This window comes from Orcinus orca, chromosome 5 (assembly GCF_937001465.1).
Source record: "Orcinus orca chromosome 5, mOrcOrc1.1, whole genome shotgun sequence".
Taxonomy (NCBI): domain Eukaryota; kingdom Metazoa; phylum Chordata; class Mammalia; order Artiodactyla; family Delphinidae; genus Orcinus; species Orcinus orca.
This window is the reverse complement of record NC_064563.1, coordinates 50,971,292-50,996,125: the sequence shown is the minus strand read 5'-3', so window position 1 is coordinate 50,996,125 and position 24,834 is coordinate 50,971,292. Positions and strand designations below refer to the sequence as shown.

Here is a 24,834-nt window from a genome sequence, read left to right as displayed (position 1 = left end):
CCCACTTGGAGTTCTCCCCCCGCCCCGCTTCCTTCCTCGGCTCCGCTAGCCCGCCCCCACAATGGGTGAGTCGCCTGCCGGGCCGACCCTGCATCCTGATTGGCGCAGGTGAGAGCTGACCCCTCCCTTCCTCTTCTTTCCGTGCACCCTCTCTCTTTTTCTCACCTCCTCCCGCACAGACAGGGAACTCTCCTACTATTGGCTAAAAGTGTCCCCACCCATCGCCTAAGGCTCCACCGCATGGCTTGACGGGAATTGTAGTCTTGCATGTGCAGGAATTGCCGACAACACCGGCGAGTGGGACTACGAGTCCCCATAGGCCCCTGCGCGACTCCGGCAGGGCAGGATTCCGGACAACGCCTGGTTCCTCTCGGGTCCTTCCGGCGTCGCCGGAGTGAATTGATCTGGGAGTTGAAGAGGGCTCCAAAGGTGGCAAGTGAAGTCACTGCCTCAGTTGCCGGTAAGGTGTGGCTGTTCTGTCCCAGTCACCGTAGTCCCGCGCGGAGCAGAAGAGCTCTGGGGTCACACGGGGGTCGTGGCTGAGGCACTCGGGCTTGGTTCTGGCAGGCGGAGCGGACGGGGCTGGGAACGGGGCCCTATGGGCGTAAGCGAGGTTACCCTACGCGAGTGGCGTAAAGCGGGTTTGTAAATGCCGCCTGCCCTGCTCGGGCCTGAACGCCTCCAGGAAGTCTCCTCTAGGTGGGGGCGGGAGGGGAAGAGCGAGGTTGGCCTCTGGTGCCCCCGGAGGAGGGAGAGGGCGGATGTGCCTGGGGTGGGGTCCTCTGAAGGTGTGGCTTGGGGCGGGGAGATGAGGCTGCTGTTTTCCCCCTGCTTTAGAAATAGGAGAGGGAAGGAGTGGAGGAAGGAAGGGGCGCTTGGAGTCTGCTTTTGAGGTGACTCGGGTTATGCCCTTTGAGGGAAGAGGAGAACTGTAGAAGAGTCAAATGTTGACAGAGACCTACGGATTCAGTACCAGTTTCATGACGTGGTCCCTCTAAGGAGGTAATTTTACCCTAAGTAGAAAAGCTTAACGCTATAAAGATGTAATTCCTAAGATGTATTTACTGTTTACTGTTTTCAAAGAGCATTCACAGTTGGATGCTAATGAGGAAACTGAGGGGATAAATGACGTGCCCAAGGTCACACACGTAGGGACAGATCGTCTGAATCTAATCTAGTTGTAATCCAGCTTCTGCATCGGAGCTGCCGCACCAGAAAGGAGTAGGGAGTTTGTTTTTTTTTTTTTTTGAAGAGGGTGGAGGAAGTTGCAAAGTAATGAATTTTAGGTATTTCTAAGAAGCCATCTGTGAGGTGAAGAGTTTTTTTGAGCTGGAGAGAAATTTCTCAGCAAAAGAAAGCACGCACTCTAACCTGTTGGAAAAATAAGAAGAATCAGTTTCAACTTACCTATTTTTTCCTTTTATTAGAGGTATGTTAAATGATGGACTGTGCTACCATTTTAAAGGGTAGTTGATGGGACAGGAGAAAGTCAGGTAACAATACAGCTCATCCTTACTGGTGAAAGATATTCCTTTCCCTTTCTACCTTAGTCTTTACTCTGTTTTTTTACTTTCAGCTGAGAACAATGGGATTAGGATTCTTTCACGAAACTTATTTTACACTTTTTCAAATAATGCAGCAGCAAGAAAGAGTTTATTTCTAGTTGTGCTCATTACTAGAAAAGAAGATACGTTGCATTTCTTGGAGGTAGCATCACATTTTTGTTGATTTTTATTTACTTCCCCTCATTTTCTTGGCTCGTGTGTGTGTTGTATGTGTGTGTAATTAATAACATCAGGCTCTTGTATATTCTGTTTTTCTTAGCATCATCTATGAGTTTTAACTCATCCTTATTTTATATTAAAGAATGGAAAAATGGACATTTGTGTTTTATATTGAGCAGAAAGCAGTGTGCTTGTTCCAGTCTTACCCATTGTTGTGACCAATTATAATTGCAGTTCACATATATTATTAGACAGTTCTTTAATAGAATTTTAGGAGTATGTTCATTGACATTAAGATCTCTTCCTGGTAAGTTTATAGCTAAAAATCGGGTATCTACTGATAGCAGGTAATCAGTCATGGTTTACTATTGTATAAGTTGACCATTTAAATATGCAGTATTTTGAATGTACTCTGAAATTATTAAAATTATCCACAATGTGTTTAACTTTTGAATGCAAAAACACTTTACAGGATCAGAAATACTCTTACATTCCTCTTTGATTGAAACTCAGATGGTCTGGAAATTAATATGACTTTTAAAATGAAAGAGAGGTATGATGCTATAGAATGAAGTAAAATAAAAAATAATTAGTACCATAAGTAAGTAATGCAGTAGACAAGGAAGGAAGACTGACTGAACAAATGGAAAATTATGTGGAGGTAACTGGCTCAGTGCTGTGTTACAAGGGTGCGGTAGTTTAAATAGACCATAAACTGAATATGAGTCAGTTATGGTAAAGCAAGAATGTGAAAGTATTTTCTATATGGCCATGTAGGCATTTGCTTTTTGTTGGAGGAAGTGAGAAATGAGTTCTTATTTTTGACATGCAGTTAGGAGGTTGTGGAATGACTTTTGAACCAAAAGCCAGGAAAATTTGGAAATTAGTAAAATTAATATAATGCACTTGTCTAGTGAGTGTTAATTTTTGTCCTTGGTTCGATTCTACACCAACTGCTCTTCATCTCTGAGCTTCATTATAGTATTGATATTTCACCAATGGTGAATGGTGAGTAACGGAATGGCGGGATAATGTTTCTATTGTATTTATCATCTTTCAGTCACATGCTGGAGTACTGTGGTCATTTTGGAGCTCTGCACACTGAATAACTTAGGGCTCACAGAATGATGTGTACGCTTGTATTTTTATAGTAGTTTGCAATTCACCAGTGTCCACATTTATTGTCATTTTGGGTTTTGCAGGAGCCTTGTGTGAACTTTTGGACCTCATCTCTTATAGGGCTTAGGTTGTGTCCCATATACATGATCTTTTTTTCTTTAAAGATGTAAGATCTGTAAGAACAGGACTGTTGTGTTATCATTGTGTTTCCCAGTAGGTAAAATAATTGAGTACCTGTTTACAAAGAGAATAAAGAAGTTCAGGTTGGTTAAGTGTAAGATCACGGAGCTAGTAACTGGTGGGACCAAGGCATAATCCAGGTCTTCTGACTATAGATATTTAATATTGTGGAATAAAGACTCAGTTCCCTTAGATTATTTATTTTACATGAGAAAAAGACTTAAAATGATTTAAATTATTCAAATACTGTTACCCTCTTACTCAGTTTAATGCTCACAGTTTCTCTTGTCTCCTATCTAGCTCTCCATCCTTAACCCCAGCCTTTCTCATTTACCGTGCTTTTCAATTACTACCTACAAAAGCTCTTTCCTGACCTTTGTACGTGTTACATCCTCCTGCCTGGGCTGCTTCCCCTCCCCTTCCCAAGTCTGGCCCACTCCTAGTTAATTTTCAAGTCTCAGTTTAAATGTTATTTCTCAGGGGAGCCTTCTCTGACCATTGACCCCTCCTTCCCCAAACTACAGTAAGTTCCCACTATATCTTCACCATACTCTGTAATTCTTTGTAGCATCATCACAAGAGGAACTTAATTATTTCTGTGTTTATTTGGTAAATGTCTGTCTCGCTCACTAGATTGTAAGCTACCTGAGCAGGGCCCTCATTTGTCATGTGCCTTACCTCACTACTTCTACAGTAGTGTCTGACACAAAGTTAACTACTCAGTAATTATTTGCTGAGTTTATGAACAAATGTAAGTGCATTCATGCACAGTGCCTCCAGCACTCTACTAGGGGCAGAAATACAGAAATTAATAAAGGAGACATGTTCCCTACCTTTGAATAAAAAGGAGTTATTTTCAGAAGTTTAATATAAATTGTAGAAAGATGTTTGTTCTTCCTTAGAGGTCTGTAAAATCAGGGTAGTTTTCTATGTGGACATGGCAAAGGAATCATTTTCTATTACAGCAAAATTTCTGTATAACAGCATTTTGGACACCTTGTCACTATCCTGCTTTTGCAAGCAACATTCATTATAACAGAATACAGATGTGGAAGAAACTAACTTTCGGTGGATTCTGTTCTTCCATAATGGTATCTCATTCTGTCCTCAACAAAATTCATGCATTTTCCTTTTTTCTTTGTTGTTTTGTTTCATTTTTTAACCACAGTATCTTCCTTTGAGTTTTTACCTTTAGTGTCACCTGCCTTAGGCAAGGTGACTGTAAAACTGAGTAGTACTTATTTCAGAGGAGCTTATAGTTTATGCTTCTTGAAAGTTTTCATATTTCAGTGAGTCTTATGGTAATATCTTATTTGCTTTAACCTAGATACTTATGAGAGTAAAAATATTATTTTCAAAACATGCAGACTAAATTCAGGAAAAAATTGTGTCAGGTTTTGGTCCTGAAAACAAATTCTCTGATCTTTCACAGTACTGTAATAATGGCATAGAATAAATTCAACAGCTCTGTGTTGCTGTAGCTTTGCCTGCCTTCATGAATTTACCCATTTACTCTTCCACAAGATATTGTCGAAAAGTGATTGCTGATATTTGGCTTTAAAACTTGGTAATGCTCCCAGTTTTTATTTTTAAATGTAAGTCTTTGATAAGTCCTAAATTTAATTTTTAAAAAGTAAGTCGCTATGTTGTTTGAATCTTGGATAAAAAATTGATATTGACCTAGCATACTAATATGTGAAAGATAAAACTGAAGTACTGCTTCTTATATCTTGTTGGGTTATTAAGGTTGATATGATTGGTAATGTATGCCAAGAATTTTAAAGGTAATTCCATGATAAACAATTTTTTTCCATAATATAAACTGCAGAAGTGATTTAGATGTTAAATAGTGTCATCGATGGTGTGTATTATTGCATTTGAAATGTTATAGAAAGTTGCAGTCTTAGAGATTTATGTTTTAGCAATCTGCACGTGCACACACACACACACACACACACACACAATATAAAAAGTGAAAGCATCTTTATTGTAGCAGTTAGAAATAATTTATTGGCAGAAAGGTAAACAGTATAGTTTGGTGGTCCATTTTCGTCTGTATGAAAATGAAGAATTCAGTTTTCTCATTTTAGCTATACAATTAATTGCATCTTGGATGTAATATAATATTAGTTTTATTTTTCAAGGTCACCCTTACATTTTTGGTATGTATAATCTTTTTTTTTTTTAACCACCCAAAAAGTGAAATAAATATTCAGTCTCACTATGCAGTTGCCTAGAATCAGGTGTTGCTATTAAAAAAAAAGAAAGAAAGAAAAGAGGATTTTTTATCAGCAAGCTTATGAATTATTGGGTAACAGCAGTAGAGCTTATTAAGTGGTAGTCACTACTGTTTACTTAGGCCAGTCCTTTGGAAATAAGTTTACCAGAAGTAAGTTAGATTGCATAATAATGATACTTTGGTTCATTCATTTATCAAATATTTATTGAATATATATTATGTATAAAATTGCCTTAAATCTTCTTTGTACCAACCCTATGATGTAGAGGCACTATTATCCCCAAGGTAAATGAGAAAACTAAAGTACAGGGAGGCTAAGTAACCTCCCTGAGGTCACACAACCACTTATTGCTTGGAATTAGGATTTGAATCCATGCTGGCCGAGTTAAGACACCATATTTTTAATCATGGCAGTAAAATGATGTTAGTGATTGAGCGCCATTGGAGGGCAGTTAGAGTTGCAGTTACAGAAAAGTTGTATCTTAGATGCTAAGGTCGGTGTGGCAGGCAAAAATTACTTATCTTCAAGCTTACTCTAAAAAAAAACACTTAGGAAGTTACCACATTGGAAACTAACAGAGCGTCAACACATTTTTCCTCTAGCATTGGAATAGAATTACTTTTCCTTTGAGTGCTGGATCAGGTATTTAACTTGTTATTCAGAGATCATGTTGGAAAAGAAATATGTACATTATAATACATAATCACAGTGTGATTATGTGGAATCACAGTGTGGTGAGCTGCTCATCATGAGGGACAACTATGGCTCTCAGTCTGATTGGGGGGGCAGCAAATCCATGTCTTTATCTCTTTCATTCTGGGGCTTATATGCGTGGAATGGAATTATGATCACCTACCTATTTCAATAGTTCTCTTTTTTGTTGTTTTCTTCAAAAAAATTGTTCAGCATGTTCATTGAATTTGCATAGAAAAGTGTATATATAGTATGACACAGGTATGCTCCCTGGAGTTATGTGAAGTGGCAGCTTAACTTGTATTTATTTACTGTCTCTTCCCTGCAAGACTGCACACCCTCAAGGGCATGGACTATATCTGGCTTTTCATCATCACATCTCTAACACTGTTGCTGATGTAGACTGACTATATAGAGTACTGAGCTAGGTACTAGAAAATAGAGAACAGAATAAAATTTCTCTACAGTGTTTATAATTTGGTGGATAATAGGGGATGGAAAGACCGTCATATGGACATTTAGCCATTCTGATATATTAAGTACTTGAACATGCATCAATTCATTTGATAATTTTGGGTCAGAGCTGATAGGAGGGGGGAAAATGATAGTTTCTCTAAGTTACCTTCTGGTCCCTGGCACTGAAACATGCCTTCCTGCTTTATTCAACCATCCTGTCTTCAGGATGAACTGGAACTCCAGTGAAGTTTGGAGTTCAGGAAGGACAAAATCCTAAGATGTTACACATCTGCTGCCTTCTTAGACTTCATTAGGTTGCTGCAACCAAAGGCATTTGGGAATGGTAAATGAATCAGACATGGCCTCCAGATTTCATTTGCTCCCTATACCAGTTCACATTGTGGCAAGGCTTTCTAATTTAATTACAAAGCATTTTGAATATGGTCTTTTATTCAGAAGTAGATACTTGTGGATGCCTTCGTCGGTAATCAAATTGGCATTTTGGCAGTATTTTCAAAACTTGAGAGATTTCTGAGGTCCTACCTTAATTTTGGTGTGCTTCCTTGAAAAATGAATTACAGTTTTGCAAGTGAAGGTCAGGTGGAATTGTACGTATGGTTTAAGCAGAGACCATTCTATCTCCCTTATTTCTTCTTGTGACTAATAGAATTTTTATTTGAGATCAGTTGGGAGCTAAAGGTGAGGTTAAAGTTCATCATCATGATAGAATCTTGTCCTTATTAGCATCTGCTGGTAAACAAATGAGAGTCCATTTATCATCTGAGGCTAATAATTTTATCAACGTTTAAGTGCTTTGTGGCAGTGTTGTGGTGCAAAGAAATTTGATAAGGTAAGATAAGAAAATATACATTGCATACTGTAGAGAACCTTAAGAAGTAAGGAGTCATTAAGTAAGATAGTAGGTATATAAGATTGTAAGTGTTACAGAGCAGGTAAGCCTGACCCATGTGGTACAGTCTCCTTACATTGTACTTCCAAGCATAGAGAACATAGGGACAGTATGAGAGCTTGAGTTTAATTGAATTTCTAAGGGGTTTTAAAGGAAAGCTTTAGCATTATATTTGAGAAATTAAAACATCACAAATACTAATAAAAGGGAAAATGAAAAGATGTACCTCAATTAAATGCTAAATGACTGTTCAGTTAGGCATTATTTAATTCATGAACCACTAGATTAAGAACTTTATGGGCATAAGTGAACACATTCAAGGGAACAGATTTGTTTCCTGCCTTCCAACAAATGTTTTCATTTAAATTTTGTCCAGACCAGAATTTAACAAAAATTTAGGCATTCGAATAGGAAAAAAAATTGAGGATTGTCACAACCAAAGAGACGTGTATCCTTTTCCCTGAACCTGTTGTGCAGAAATATCTTAGAAGCCAGTTGTTGCTCTTTTTGTTGTTCCCATTTCCCATCAGCTAATTCAGAGGTAGCAAGCCTTTTGATTCTATTATCGTTTGGTTTTCCTATATAGATTATCCCCCTTTATGGCTTATCTTGAGAAAATCTTTGATCACATCTTGATTTCACTCTGCTACTGAGCCTACTTCTGGGCCACGGCTTTCTTTATTAAATTGCTCTATGTACATTAAGAGAATAAAAGGTAATTTTAACACAGGCTTGCATTTGATGATCACATTCTTTTAAGGATTCCTAAACTATGTAATTTGATTTGGATGATATATGTAACTTTTTTGGGTGGCCCAAGTAATTTATATATGCCTCCATTTTGGCAAGTGGGGGAGAAAAGGTTTTAAAAATATGCTATGTGGGGCTTCCCTGGTGGTGCAGTGGTTGAGAGTCCGCCTGCCGATGCAGGGGACACGGGTTCGTGCCCCTGCCCGGGAAGATCCCACATGCCGCGGAGCAGCTGGGCCCGTGAGCCATGGCCGCTGAGCCTGCGCGTCCGGAGCCTGTGCTCCGCAACGGGAGAGGCCACAACAGTGAGAGGCCCGCGTACCGCAAAAAAAAAAAAATGCTATGTAAGTGGCCTTTATGACATTGTTATATCAGTATTAGGCTATCCTTGTGTGTGCTATGCAGGGACAGGACTAGGGTAGGCAGGGAGGGTCTAGGGTACAAAATTTAAGAAGGCGCTCACTCTCTGTCAGGCAGGTGAGACCTTAATTTTGTGCTCTAGGCATCCGGTTTGCCTCACCCTAGTTCCAGTCCTGATGCCATGTCAGCTTCATAGAATCTTGGATAAAACATTAATAACTAATAATATGAATTGAATGTTTATTGTGTGTCAGACGGTGTAATGAGTACATGCATTTTGTACTCTTAATTCTGTGAGGTGAGTACCTCAATCGTTATTTCCAATAATTTCTCATTGAGTTTAGAAAGAGATTAACAAATGATATCACCCACCTGAGCAAAATTCAAACTTAGACCTTTGTTTCAAATCTAAGCACTTACCTACTGCTCTGTACTGTCCATCTGTAGAAAAACCTAATTACTTGTCCATTTTATGATTTCTGTATTAAGAAGCTACTCCCCCAAATTTGGAAGTTCTTACACTGACATGATGCAGGTAACTTTTAAAGTGAGTGAGTCAGAGGTCTCAGCAGCAGCAAATGGAAGATCCACAAACTTGTGCTGCTGAGTACCCTAGGGCGACCTTGAATCAGAGCCACATTCCCACTGGCTTCCATCTCCAAACACTCTGCGTGGAGTCTGGGGGTCTTGGCTCTCAGCTGCAGGACCAGTGGAGGACACAAAGAGCAGAGCAGGTGAGCCTAGAAGTAGATCAGTTTGGCAGACTAAGATGTCCTGTACAATAGGTTATAGTAGCTCAATTGCATATTTGTTTAAAATATCTGTGACTAGTTTCTTAATGTGAATTTCTGGGGACTTTTATTTCTAAATTGTGAAATTTGGAGATTGGACTAGATAATATATAGTAATGTATACTAATGGTTGTTATCGCTTTAAAATTTTAGGGTCTTTTTTTTTTTTTGCCGTACGCAGGCCTTTCACTGTTGTGGCCTCTCCCATTGCAGAGCACTGGCTCTGGACGTGCAGGCCCAGCGGCCATGGCTCACGGGCCCAGCCGCTCTGCGGCATGTGGGATCTTCCCGGATCGGGGCACGAACCCGTGTCCCCTGCATTGGCAGGTGGACTCTCAACCACTGCACCACCAAGGAAGCCCCAATTTTAGGGTCTTAACATTTAGGTTTCTTAAATGCATGAGCATGTGACAACAGTACAGATAAATTTACTGGTGAGAAATTGAGATCTGGAACTATCTGAATTATGGAAAAAATCTGGGTCCGGATATCTTTTGCCAGTCCTTATCCTTACTATTCGGACCACTCACCTTTGTTCTTACGATGCTTTGTTCATAATGCTTGTGTAGTGATTGTCCCTAGAGCAGTGATTCTCAAATTGTGGAGAGAGGTGTTTAAGGGCTCCTGTGAGAGGAAGGGCTGGTAAACCATAGTTATTACTTAATACATGTATTGAATAAATGCACAGTTGAGTGTGTTTTATCTCACATTTAGGATTTGATAAAAATTTATTTGAAAAACAAAACAGTTCTGCTGTTCTAAGGTTTACAATCACTTATCTTCCCCCATTTATCTGGTTTTCAAGAGTCCTTGACTCCCCTGGCTAGATGGTTGATTGTACAGAGGACCTGACCTCTAGAAAGAGATCTTGTCATACTAGATTAAAATGTACTTAATCATAATAGCCAATATTAAATAATTACTGTGTTCCATGTACTGTTCTAAACACTTTATCTGTAATAACTTGTTTAATCTTTACAACCTTAAGAGACAGATACTATTGTTATTCTCATTTCATAGATGAGAAAACTGTAGCACAGAGAAGTTAGATAACTTGCCCCAGGTCACAGAACTAGTAAGTAGTAGATCCAGGATTGATTCCAATCGAGTCTGGTTCTACAGTCACTATGCTTGTCACTTACCTCACTAATGACAGTGCTGTTAATGTTGACTAAGTATAGTAGGCCCTCCCTTTTTCTGGCTATAGGTTCCAAGACCCCTAGTGGATGCCAGAAACCTCAGATAGTACCATCCCCTCTATATACTGTTTTTTCCTATACATATGTGTGGTAAAGTGTAATTTATAAATTAGCAAGAGACTTTTTTTTAAGATTTTTTTGATGTGGACCATTTTTAAAGTCTTTATTGAATTTGTTACAATATTGCTTCTGTTTTATGTTTTTGGTTTTTTGACTATGAGGCATGTGGGATCTTAACTCCTCGACCAGGGATCGAACCTGCACCCCCTGCATTGGAAAGTGAAGTCTTAACCACTGGGCCACCAGGGAAGTCCCAGCAAGAGATTAACAATAACTAGTAATAAAATAGAGCAATTATAACAACGCACTGTAATAAAGTTATGTGAATATGGTCTCTCTCAAAATATCTTATTGTACTGTACTTACCCTTGTGATGATGCAAGGTGATAAAATGCCTGAGTGATAAGATGAAGCAAAGTGAATGATGTAGGCATTGTGATGTAGTGTTAGGCTACTATTGACCTTCTGATGATACGTCAGAAGGAGGAGGATCAAGCATGATGATGTCAATGGTTGCATGTTGGGAGCAGACGATATCTATGGTTGGGGGTCTCAGGCTGGAGGGTGTGAGATTATATCATGCTGCTCAGAATGGCGAGCAATTTAAAACTTATGAATTGTTTATTTCTGGAAATTTCCATTTAATATTTTTGGACCGCAGTTGACCTCAAGTAAGTGAATCTGGATTGGTGGGGGTGGACACTGTATAATTCAAACAGCCCTATTACTGTTTTCCTTTAGGTAACATTGTGAACTTTGAAGTCTTTCTTAGAACCTTAACCCTCACTTAACCCTCTATAGAAAAATAAACAGTAAGTTTTAAATGACTGATTTTTAAGTATATGTTTAGAACCAGATCTGCTTAATAGTTAAGGAACACTTGTCTGTGAAAGCTGTATGGAGTTTAACAAAGAATGATAAAGTAAATGGAGTTAAATTGCTAAATTTTACATTTAGGCATTTTTCCTTCATGGGTCATTGTGTGCTAATTTGCCAGTGTTACCTATTTTCAAAAACATCTTAATTTTCAGATGTTGTTTCAGTTAGAACCTCTATTATTTCTTAATAACTCAGGAAATGCTTGTTTGGTCAGTCATGTGTACAGAGATATTAGAGATTATATCTTTTTTATCTAGTTTTTTTTTTTTAAAAAAAAAAAAACAGTTGGTGGTATCCGATTCCTGGAAATTGTGGTATAACAGAGGAGGTGCCTTTACAAATCTGACTGAGATCAGATCTTCCAGTGAAGTGATAATTCTTTGCAGAATGTATACTTTCTTTAAATAGTTACTTAAAAGTGCAAAAATACAGTGCTTAGTAACTTAGTAAATTAAAGTGATTTAATATAGAGGCTTTATGGTTTGATTTAGAAATTACTTCATCTTTCAGTCTAATTATATCACTTTCAAGTATACAGCTCAGTTTTGGTCCATCTTAAAAAACTAAAGCATAGATAGGTCAAGTGACAAGATGGTTTATAATGACAGAATTTGAGCCCATGTTTTCAGATCGTTCTTACACTCCTTTCACATATCTCTGCACAAATTGTGCATTTATTATTTTGGAGAAGCCTAGAAAAAATTGATACATGTAAACAGATAGAGTGGCAAAATGTAATATATTACACCTACCATTAAGAAGAGATTGTTCCTAGAGGTCCCTAAATGCAAAATTCTATCAATACTAAGCTGACAGCAGTGCATGTTCAGGGAGGTTGAGTTACACGTTACCTTATTCAAGAAGAAAACTGTTAGAATGGAGGACCTTGAATTATAGAAAATATAATTTGCAGAGGAAGGAGAGAGATGTAGGTGTATCCTGAAGGTTCAAGCTCATTTTGGTCTAAGTACGATCTCTTACTTACCCTGTTCCTCTGCCTGCCTTTTTCCTAGCTTCCTCCTCTAAACCTTTTGTCTCTTGTTTGGAAGTGGCTACAATATTTTGGCATGAGAAGGCCCTAAAAGGTAGGTTGTGATATCAGATGCCCACCTTTCCAGCTATGTGAATTGGCCAGATTGATCTATACCCACTTTGGAATAAATTCAGTTTCTGGGTGTGATTCGTGATGCCGGATGCTTAAGAGAAAGCAAGGGGTTGTCAGTTATTTGAAACCCTGAATCAACCAACTATTGAAGAGGATCTCCTTATTGGAATTAGTGAATTTTTTTAAGATCTGATGAGATCTTTTTCTTTTTTAAAAATTTCCCACGAGATTACTTTGGAACCTTTAGGAGATACCTGTAATAAAATTTTATTATCACTGAATTTTAGAGTACCATGGCCTTTAAGATGATATAATTTTTACCCCTTTCTGTTTCTGATGAGGAAACAAGGTCAGTGATTAAGTGAAACTTCTACAAAGTCAGGACCAAAAAACCCTGTCTCAGGTACTGAGTCAAACTTAATTTTACCTATGTCTCAAGACTGGCCTTAGCAACTCTTTTTTCTGACTCTAGCCACTGTTCTTTCCATACCAGTGATTTCCAGCCGGTTCTGTTCACAAGAATCATCTAGGCTGGCTGTTAAAATACAGCTTCCTTGACCCTTTCTTGGAGATTCTGATTGAGTAGTCTTGGGGATTTGTGTTGTTAATAGGCCCTGAAGTGATTGTGATGCCTTAGGTCATCCAACATTTGGAAACTGCACCACTCTTCCACTCTTTCTCATAGGAAAAGTTTTGCTTTCTGCTAAAAGTTGGGTGATTTTTTGGATATTTCTTATGTGTAAAGCAAGGTTAACCAATGTCGGAGATGCTTGCACTTTGAAAATTTTGTGAACTATTAAATTATACATCAGTTATGTCCCTAGGATCGCGTCCTGGTAGCCTTAATAAAATTGAGACATTAGAATTTATAATCTCTGTTTTATTTTCTTTGGTTTTATTTGGTTTTCATGTAAATTTCTGTTGGAATTCTGGTTTTATTTGCAGTTATCTGATGCTTATATTCTCTTAGCTTACTATAGTAGGAAGAGCTTGTGATAGCCAAAAGAAGTAAAAACTGGTAAATGTAACTGGGTCCAGACTTTGTTAATAAAATTATTTAGATTTCTGGGTCTGTTTTTGTTTTGCTAGCCTTGATATTTGAAAAGTATTAGCAAGACTGATTCAACTTATAAATTGCCCATCTCTTAACTCACTGATTTATTCGTTCAACAAACGTTTATAAAGTGTCTACTATGTACCTGCTATGCTGACTGTAATGGCTATTGGAAAAAAGAACTACACTTGTAAACTGTAACATGAACTCATGGGTTCTGTTTACTGCTAGAATAAACAAACTTCTTTTAGCTAAATATTATGGACAGTTTGGAGAGCCAACAAAAATAAATAAAACTTCCCCTCTTTAGGGAGAAAAATTAAAGGGATTATAAGAATATAGGACCATGTAAGGGGGCTAAGTACTAAATTTCACTATAGAGAAAAACAAGACAAATAGACCTGCCTACAAATATTTTTTAAGTGTAGAATTTACTTTACTTAGGAAGCTTCTGTTTCTCCCCAAGAACTGCATACATCAATACCAAGAACTTCCCTTTGTTCACTCATTTTATTTGTGAGTAAATAGCTTTGGCTCTGTTGTGCCCAGATGGAGTAAAGTGAGGCTGTTTCAGGAAATGCTGATTCTGAGCCTTAAGATACACCCAAGTATAGTTCTTTAAATGAACAGACTCCTGTGGGTTGGTTGGGTAGTGCAGGGCAGAAACTCCTAAGACTGTGTTTGGCATTGGAGTGGCTTGGAGTAATTGGCAGGTTGTCCATTAAACCATTTCAAATGAAGAAGCATGTAGAAGGAATGACAGCATATTTTAACTTGAAGTTGAATTAAAATTGGCAGAACAATTTAATATTTAAAAAGCCTTATTGGAATTGTTGATTTTTAATCTCATGTAAACACTAATGAAACTGTTTGGCCCCAGCTTGTGAACGTGTGTTCTGAAAAGGCCAGATGTAAATTGGTTCTTTGGAACATTTTCCCATAGGACCAATATTTAAAAAGGTGGTTAAGTGTGGAGTGGGCCAGCCACCTATGTAGCCCATAATGTTGCTATAATATTATCTTCTTGATGACAAATAGTAGCTGATAGTCCTGTAAAGTTAGTTTAAGAAGCAAGAAATAAATATATATATATTTATATGTATAAAAATAAATGTATATATACAGAGGGAGAGACAGTTGACTTAAATCATAAATATTTTAAGTGAAAATTTTCTGATGTGGTACAATACTGTGGTATTGTACTGATGTGGTAAAAAAAAAAAAAAATGAAATAGCTCTTCAAGTTCTGTTGTTGGCCCTGTACTGCTATTTTTCACTTTCTTTTTTCATAGATACTGATGCTTTTTATTTACTACTTATACTGTACATCCAGTATCCATCGTTTTCATTTTGACAGCACTTCAGCCCCTCTTCTTTATTCCAAGTTTATTATGAAAAGGTATTCACAGTTAATTTTTAAGTGGAAAAGCAGATTACCAAATGGCTTATTAAGAAATCAAATAGGAACAGCAGGGCCAGAATTGATATTTATCTGCTTGCTCTTGCTTATTATTCAGGTCCTGTTGATCTAGATGCACCAGATTTCTTAAGTTTTCCTTGCCTTCAACTTCTGTTCCTCCATTCTTTCCTTAATGCTGTGACCAAAGCAGTCTACTTAAGTACCAATTGTCTCATTAGGTAATGATTTTCTCTTGTCCTATAGAATAAAATGTAGGAATTGGCCTTTTCTTCCTTTTATTTATTATTTATTTGGTTCTGTGAAGTCAGGGAGCAGATTTAAGCTCAGAAACAGGAAAGACTTTCCATGTTTAGAACTACCAGAAATAAGGCTAAACTGTTTTTGTAAGTGTTGAGTTCCCCTTCACTGGTAGGGATAAATGGAAGAATAGTAAGCAGTTCTCAAACGGGACAGGTTATTGGAAGTTTTTAAAGCTATGAGTACTGGCCTTTGTAGCTTTCAAACTGCTTAGGTCTTCCACAGTCTGGCTCAGATAATGTTTTAATGATTAAGACCACACCTTTTTCATCCCCCATTGTATCTTGCATGTAGTAAGTGCTAAACATCTATTTATTCAGTGAATGAATAACTTCTGGGCATTTTCCTGGGTAGATGAGGTTCTGGGTTTTCACTTCATACTTTATTTTCTGATTTGGGAGTGTCAGATCTGTATTCAGAGCACAGGGATCAAGTCACAGGCCTCTGCATGTGTGATCTTTGGCAAGTTATTTATCATCTCAGAGTCTACATTTTCATCTGTAAAATTAGAATGACAGTTACTCTAAAGTAAGTTATTAGGACTAAATGCATGTGAAATATGTTTTATAATCTGAAAATGCTTTATAAATGGTAGAAATTATTCAAAATTAATGGCTTTTTGTTTAACATGTATATCATTTAATATACAGGTATGTTACTACTGTTACTCTTTCACTTTATAATTAGGCTCATATTTCAGCCTAGCAAAGGACTTAAATACAGTTGCTTTCTCTTAAAAAGCAACACATTTCTTCAACTCCTCAAAGCAAAATTTCTCTCTTATATTGTTGAATTCTCAATATTTTATTTCCAAACTACCAGTGTCTGGGTTTTTCTTCTTAGTCTCTGTGTCAGATTTGGACAAAGATTCAAAAAATGCCACTGGCAAAACTAAATAATATTAAGTGAATTATTTAATTAATAAATTAGGTCAATTTTTTTCCCAAATAGATGACATTTGGTAGAATTTAAAATTTTGCCTTAAATCTTTGATGCTTGCTATGTTTTGGTTATTTTTTAGGTGACAAAAATCAATGAACAATTAGCAAAAGAATTTTAATGAAAATGTTAAACACCTTAATTTTTTATTATTAATTCTAGCGTAGTAAATCTCTGTTCTTTCGTCCCCTTTAACCAGGTCAGCATATGTTTTGTGCCCTGTTCTTTTATCACAAAAAAGAGAAGAAAGGCTGCAGTGAATGAAGATTCCTCTGCATTTTAGCACTGCTTTTTCTACTGTAGTTGGCTTTTGAATGAGGATGACAATGGAAGAGATGAAGAATGAAGCTGAGACCACTTCCATGGTTTCTATGCCCCTCTATGCAGTCATGTATCCTGTGTTTAATGAGGTAAGTGAGTAAACATTGCTTCATATGATCTCTGCAGTTCCTTAATGCTTGCTTCATTTATTCATTCGTTTGTTCCTTCGTATAATAAGTACTTACATAAATGGACTCCATCTGTGTGTTAGGCATTGTGCCAGGCATGGACATAAAATATCGAGGGAAAAACCCTGACTTTTTGTTCCTCCTCTGGAGGTTTCACTATAGTGGGGGAGAGAGAGACATTGAACAAAATAATACAAGTAATTATATAAATGAAAAATTGTGGTAAGTGCTAGGAAGTTTTTTTTTTTTTTAAGTGTGTTAAATAAAATAGCAGGTGGGACCTACTTTAGGGGCCAGGCCTCACTGGTAAAAGAGACGTATATGCTAACATCTGAAAGAGATAAATAAGGGTTAGAGTGTTGAAGAGTTGGGGATTAGCACATTTTAGGCAGCCAGAAGAGCAGGCACAAAAATATCCTAATGAGTTATAGTCAGTAGCAACAAACATAATTTTACTGATAAATGGAAGATACCATTCTTCATATCTAGAGAATATATAGTTGCTTTTTTATTTGAGGAATTTTCCAGGACTTAATAATACCAATACATTTTAGGTTTTTCTTTTAAGTTTATATGCTAAGGTATGTAGAGAATTTTAGAACTGGAAGTTCCTTAGAGATAATTACTCCCCTCCTTTTAATGGTGAACTGATATCCTGATATGTGAAATTATTTTGCTTTAAAGTTTATTTCTTTACATAAAAAATTCTGGAAGTAAGTGGTCCAGGAGTAGTAGTATTATGAGTCAGTATCATCAGAAACTCAGGTTCCTATCTTCTGTTTCATCATCCTAGTGCTTGCCTTCCATTATCAAGGTCACTTCAGTATGTAGGATGGCCGCTGCTATTTTGTCTTAAGTTGTTGTCTGGAAGGGGTAAAAAGTGGAGCAGGGGGTGGGGAGTTATTTCCAGCTGATTCAGCTTCCTTAAAGTAACCTTTTTGAAAGTCCTACATAAGACTTCCATTTACATCTCATTGGCAAGAGTTTAGATTTGTGACCACACCTAGCTGGGTGGTTAGGAAATTGAGAAGTTTACTAAAGAGGAAGCAAGGAGGAGGCATCTTTTGAAAACCTGTCCCTATTATCCTGCTACCGTGGTAGCATTGGAGGCACTCTTTTAGGGCTGGTTATATCCATCTCTGGCGGCTGTAGCCAACGCTCCAGTAATTCTGCCATTTTGTTCTAACACTTTACCCAGTCATTGCAAGACTACAGTTATTGTTGGAAGCAAGTGCTTCAGTGCTGTTCAGTGAATGTACTGCCAACTGTTAATTTGTCAAGTACTCAGCAAGGGTCTGGAGATATGGAGAAGAAAAAGTCGGCATACTTCTTCCCAAGAGTTGTAGGGAACACAGATGTTTAAGCAAATACATTATTAACTATTTAACTATTCTTGTACCAGGTATGAGGTAAGGAGAGGGTCACTGAACGGTAGGTGAGTAACCTATCTTGACATTTAGTGTTTGAACTTCTCATGTTCTTCAAGAGCCATCATGACAGTTCCACCCAGAGGTGCTCCCTCTTTTCATGTCTATATAGCTAACTCTGTAGGCTATTGGATCAAGTTGTTTGGGGGCATTTTCTGTATTTATCTGGTATTTTGAGTCTTTATTTGAAGGGAGGGCAATTTACATTGCAGAACTTCAATTTGATCCTCTGGTTAATGAGGGAGGAATGAGAAAAGCTTTTTTCCTAACAATTTGAGTGACCTTTTCCTACATATGGTAAAATGATTTTATTTGAATCTTGACTTTGGAAAACTGTTATAAAAGATGTGGGATTCTGGTAAAATGAACTGTTGGGATTAGTACTAGTATACCTCTTATAATTGATTCATGTGTACAAAAAATTAATTTGAAAGAAAAAGAAATGGCTATGAAGGGACTAGTAAATCTCTTCCAGAAATCTGAGATCTGAAAACATACATGGGTTAATGGGCCCAGAATTAGAACATGTTGCCAAATGATTTATAGTTGCTTCAAGAACTAATTGTTAGAAGTGAAATTTGAAAATGAAATGTCTGGATGAGGCCGACTGAGAGATACTATGTTAAATTGTCAGGATCTAATTCTCACATTGAATTTACTGATCTAACGTCATGGTATCAAGCTTTTTTCTTTTTTAAATACTAGCATTGTTCTCTGACATTCTAGTGTATTAATGTACCATCTAAATAAGATACCTAATCAGTTAAACAATATTTAACTATAGTTCAAACATGGATTTTTCTATAAATAGTCATGGGGAAATAAGAGTTTAGTTTGGCTCTGTTTTTCTCTGCTTTGCAGATTTAAAGATAAAATGGATGTCAAATTAATTTTACAGAAAATAGCACCACAGTAGGGGTAAAGTTTTACTCTGAAGCTAAATTGATTCACTCAGTTTTATCCACAGTGTACTGTGAGAGTTAAAAAGCTTGCATTCTCACCTTAACATTACATTCATAATAGTAACAATGGTAGCCCAGAAGTCATTTTGCAGAACAGATTTTTAGGTAGTAGGACATCCTTACACCTGGGGAAATTTTAGTACTGTTACTGCAGCTCATAGGGGAAAGTTATTTATGGCGTTCTGGGACCTAGATGCTTGCTAAACTTAATGAAGCTATGCCAGCACAGCTGAGGAGTAAGCTTCTCGTTTAATCAGCTGCTGCAGAGTTCAGAGTCCAAGTATATTGCATGTGTTGTAAATGTACTGTGAAATAGGTGTCCTGGTTGCATGATGGAATAATGAGTTTATAGAAACCTCATGCCAAGTCTTAGATCAGGTTTTTATGTACTGTATTATCTTTTGTTGATTCTTTGTATATGGAGGAGGAAAGATATATGGTTCAGTTCTTCATTCCAGGAAAAGACATATCATGTATCTTCTTTTCCTATGACTTTAAAGGAACGTTCTAAGGTGAAATATAATTATAAATATAATTTTTCCTATTGAAAAAATCAAACCTCAAATTTTGAGCATAGTAAATATACACTTCTCCACAATGAAGGCATGGGTTTCACCTGCAATCCCACCATCGAGAAGCCATCATAGTTAATATTTTGCATTGCATTTGATTTACTCCTCTGCCACTTACTATGCTGTATAATCTTGTCTTAGTTTCCTAATCTGCAAAATGAGGATAAACAGTTTTACTTAATACTCACAACTCTGGGAAATAAAATGAGTTGATGTTTTGTAATGCCTAGAATAATACCAGGCATGTACTATTAGTAGTAAGTATTAGCTATTGAGTCTTCCAAATAATTTTCTGACAAAATTGCGATCATACCCTAGAGTTTGGCATATTTGTAGGCAGTGTTTTAGTGGAATATTTTTATACTAGTTAGATGGCTCTGGTTACCTTTTTGCCAGACAACTTGGCAACGCCAGGAACTTTTAGCACCAGTTACTGGACTTAATATCAATCTGTACAAAACCGATGATTGCATTTTGCCTTCTCTGTGGACTCGTAAAATTTAACGGGTGGCCTCTTGATTCCATCTACTTCTGTTTTTCTTCTGGCTTTTCTTTTTTTTCCTTTTTTTGACCTAACTCACCTCATTATCATTTGAATCACAAGAGGTGTTATGTGGAGTTTTTATTCTTTTTATTCTTGGCTCAGTTTAACTCTTTTTAAAGAATATGATCAATAATCTTCGTGGGGGTGGGGGGGAGGGTGGGAAGAAGGGTAAGGGATATCAGCATGTGGAAAATATACCTAATTTTGAGGAAGCAAGATTTATAGACAATTTGGAACCAACTAATTAATTATTTTGACCTAAAAAACAAAACAAAACAAAAAAACTTCTGAAAGATTTTATGCAAGACTGTTTAAAACTTGAGCAACCAAAGGGTTAAGTGGATATATTTTTTATAATTACGGGTTTAAGAAACAGCTTGATACTAGAAAATAAAGTATAGGAATGAACTGATATTTCTGGAGGGAGCAAGATAATAAATGAGCTCTTTGTGGAATCAGAATTAGTTACAAGCTTTTAAAATATTTTTATAAATGACCCAGAAAGTTAAATTTGACAAGTTTGCAATTAGTTAATAGTTAAGTGCTCTCAAAATCTATGAAGAGTCAGTTGCAGGAGAGTTCACACAACTGAGAGTAGGCAGAACGTGAGGTTGGGGTGAGACCTTAATGTTGGGCTCACCCAGCCTGTCATTTCCCTCCAGTTGCACTTCCCTCTCTTTAGGTGAGGGGAAATGTTATGCGCCCTTTTCTCTCACCCTGATTCTCTCTCTTTTTTTTTTTTTTTAACTCTTTTTACTTGTGATGTAGAAGTTCTACATGGCAGAGACCCAGGAGTGCCTCTCCATGTCCCAGTATCCATTATCATATGCCCCCTCCTTCTTTGGACTTAAAACATGGTGTATGCACTATCAGGTACCACTGAAAAATGATTGCATTGGCTCTTTAAACATACCCTAGTCAAAGACCATTATCCCAAAAGTTGGAAAAATACTGGACCCATTAGTAAAAGTATTGGAAACAAAGTGGGTATTATTTGTCTGTTCCAAACTGACATAATATCATTACGCCCCCTTGTGTTACCCGAAGAAACACTAAGGAAGATGATTTTAAGGGACCACGTTCTTCAAGGACCAGTTCAGATCTCACCTTCGTACTTTCCTTTGTACTTTAGCTGACAGTGATCCCATCAGTTTCCATGTAGCTACCTACTTAAATTAATCTTCTGGGGTTCCAGGACTATAGTCTATTTCTTTGTATCTCTCACACTGACTTATCTCACGTGGTAGAAACTCAGGTCTTTGTTTGTTCTTAAGTAGCTGAAGAGATTCAGTAATAGGTTAGACTCCAGTCCAGAAAGGGTGCGTACGGGGAGGCAGGATAGCATGAGTGGCTTGTGTATGGGTTTTGGAACCAGACAGATGTGGTGTGAATCCTGTCTCTGTACTTATTAGCTGTTTTATGTTGGGTAAATTTATGCAAACTGAGTTTCCTCCTGTGTAAAATGGAGATGCTGATAGCTAGTTACAGATTTATTATGAGGATTGGAGATACTCTCTATAAAAATACTCTATATAATAGTCCATAATATGTGCTTAGTAAATGGTAGCTTTTATTAGTATATTACCAGAACCTGATACTGTCATGAAAGGTACAAGTAAGATGAACATGATTTTATTATGAAATCATCTATCACATGTAAGAGGCCTAAAATAGAAGCACTTTTTAATAGGGCATGTATAAACATATCTTGCTACCTGAGTATTACAGGCTGAAATTATAAATAGATTCAAGAACAATTTAGATAAATTTATGGATGAAAGATTAAGTTTCATTCAGAATATTTTTTTAATGTATGTATGTGCCTCTGTGCCTGGTACTTCCTGGGCAGTGTTGATATCATATGAGTAAAAAAGCCCAGTGGGTTTATTGCAAGATGTTGTGGGTAAATAACGTATCCCCAAATGACTCCTAGCAGAGTTCTGGTCAGGTGCTTCACAGCTCACAGATTTGATTCAGTACGTTAAGTCTGACCTTTCTGTCTTTCCTAAGGTGTGTGTGTGTGTGTATATATAGTTCTTCACCGACTTTTGGGGCCTCTTTTACTTCCCTTGACCGTTTCACATACCAGTCAGGGCAGTACAGAATGAGTTAATAATGCCAGTACTTGAAGGCACACATCTGACTCAGACCTTTGACTTGTCAGAAGAGGTCAGAGGGTGGTATAACCCGAACAAGGAAATGGGTTCCTATCTGGGAGGAAACACTCATCCTGCTGTCGGCCCCTGCCTCCCTTGCACAACATGAACTTGAGATCAGAAGAGCTGTATTGTTATTTTACTGTTCATTGGGATTTATTGTGATTAAATGAATTTGGTTCGAAGAAGAAAATTTTAATTTTGGGAAATATACCTTCATTAATTAATATACCTATCTTATGTAGTTGCTTATTTGCTGTTTTTGCCTACCTGGGTCCCCTTGTATCTTTCCTTTGACCCACAAGGGCAATGTTAGATTTTACAAGATTTGTAGAAGCCAAGTTAAATATTAAATTAAATGGCCCATTGTTTATTTTTGGAGATAAATTATTTGGCAGATTTTGTTGTTTTTGCCTTTTGCTTAAGGTGATAACTCGTAAGGAGATAAGGTTCTTGGCATTTCTGTCTTGTTTAGAAAATAAATTGATTTAAACTGTTGGAGATTCATTAGGGGTGTGTGTGTGTATGTCATTTATAAAGGGAAACATTTTCATTGCCTTAAGGAATTGAAAGGAATATTTATTGTATGATGTGATATATAATCATAAGATTTTTGCAGAAATATTCTACTTGCATAAAAATCTACGAAGGTTACATTGTTTTTGAACATTTAATATTGTCCCAAATAAAAAATATTTATGTTGAGTTTGATTGAGTTAACTGGCCTAATTCTTAGGGACTAAGGAAATCTGATTTTAACTGAAGCTAGTTATTTTAAGCCTGGCAGTTAACTCTTCAAAAAATGGAGTTTTTTAATGAAATTGCATGCCTTCAGCTCACTGAAAAGCAACTTATATAGTGTCTAATAAGGACATTTATCTTTCAGAATTGTAAACCTTACACATTCGACATAAGAATTAAAAGCATTTGAACTTTTGACTCATGATTTTAGGTAACCATTTTTTAATCCTGGTTAAAAAAAAAAATAGAGGACAGATAAAAGCATCTCTGAAATCCAGATGATCCACAGTCTTCAATTTAACTGTCAAACCTTTTATCAGTGCTATTTGCTAATTAATAAAAAGATTAATCTCAGTTTAATGCCTGACTGAGGGAATTGAAAAGCAATTTTAAAAGAGTACGGTAGTAAATACAAAGAATCTTAAGTAATAGATATTTTCTTTGTTTTGGTCATTTTATAGTCAGTACACACATAATTTGCCATGTATTTGCAACAGAGCACTGAGAGTTAATCTTGAACCCTCCCTGTTTTCAGAAATTTAAGTGAATATGTTTATTCTTTCTATAGGGACTTAATGTTATTTTGTATTCTGTGCTTATCTTAAAATAAATCTATCTTTAAGGTACAGTATTTTTTTAAAAGGAATAAATTAAGAGACTGATGTACATGCCTTAATTTTTCATGATTTTAATGAAAATTTTAGATTGCCTGTCTGTTTGAAGAATTATGGTGATTTAGAATCATTAGCAAGTATTTTTGTTAATCGATGAACATATCAATGTGATTACTACAGAATGAAATATCAGAAATGTGCTTTTTCCAAGAAAATCGATGTTAATAATGATTTAAAATTTTCATTGCAGCTAGAACGAGTAAATCTGTCTGCAGCTCAGACACTGAGAGCGGCTTTCATTAAGGTGAGATGCAGATAATTTATTATGATTAAAAAGTATGTTATATATAAATCTAAATACCATGTGATAATTGCCAGTTTATTTCTTTATTTTTTTAGTGAAAACCTGTTTTGTTTGGTTTTTTAGTGAAAATCTTTTCAGTCATCTTGTGCTTGTTTTAGTGTACTCTTTAAAGCTTAAAACACTTGTAAAGAGTGAGCTGGAACAGGCGCTGTTTCCTTAGCATTCAGCTTTTGTCACTTCGTGCTTTTGAAACTGACTTCTTCAGAGTGTTCTCTGTTTAGCTTTAGAGTATATTTTTAAATTCTGTTTTATTTGACTTATTAAAACTTTTATAAAGTTATAACTCAAAGATTTTCTTCATATTGTTTACCTATAGAACGTAAGTATAAAACGGTATTTTTGAGTGGGGAAATAAGAGCTCTGTGTATGTCAGATTAAGGATATTTTGAGAATATACAGCTGAGTCACTCGAATGAATTTTTTCATTGTCTCTAGACCTGAGATGTTCAATTGATAATCACTAGCTATGTGTTGCTGTTGAGCACTTAAAATACAGCGAGTTCAAATTGAGTTGTACTCCAGGTATAAAATACACACCAGATTTTGAAGGTGAATACCAAAAAAAAGAATGTATACAACTCAGTAATAAGTGTATTATGTTGATTACATGTTGAAATGGTAATATTTTGGATGTACTCTTAAAATAACTTCACATGTTTTTTCTTTTTACTTTTTAATGTGGCTACTAGAAAATTTAAAATTACATAGGCTCCTCATTGTTTCTTGCATTATATTTATTGGACGACCCTACTCTACATATTGGGTACAGTCTTTCATATAAAAATTAATCCATCCCATCCTAAATACATATCAAGACACCCAAAGTCTT

General features: G+C 36.6%; 1 protein-coding gene across 2 annotated transcripts in view; it reads left to right on the top strand.

Annotated features, from left to right (window-relative positions):
- The first annotated feature begins 71 nt into the window (after positions 1-71).
- The window catches only part of PDCD10 (programmed cell death 10), a 39,362-nt gene continuing 14,599 nt past the window's right edge, over positions 72-24,834 (top strand). The window contains exons 1-3 of one of the 2 annotated variants that reach the window (XM_004270581.3): positions 72-460; positions 16,376-16,586; positions 23,892-23,945. In XM_004270581.3, coding sequence (XP_004270629.1) covers positions 16,491-16,586; positions 23,892-23,945 — 150 coding nt within the window. In that variant the 5' untranslated portion in view covers positions 72-460; positions 16,376-16,490. Of the gene's footprint in view, positions 461-845; positions 1,003-16,375; positions 16,587-23,891; positions 23,946-24,834 lie in introns of those variants that run through there. The other variant, XM_033429586.2, reaches the window with a different exon arrangement.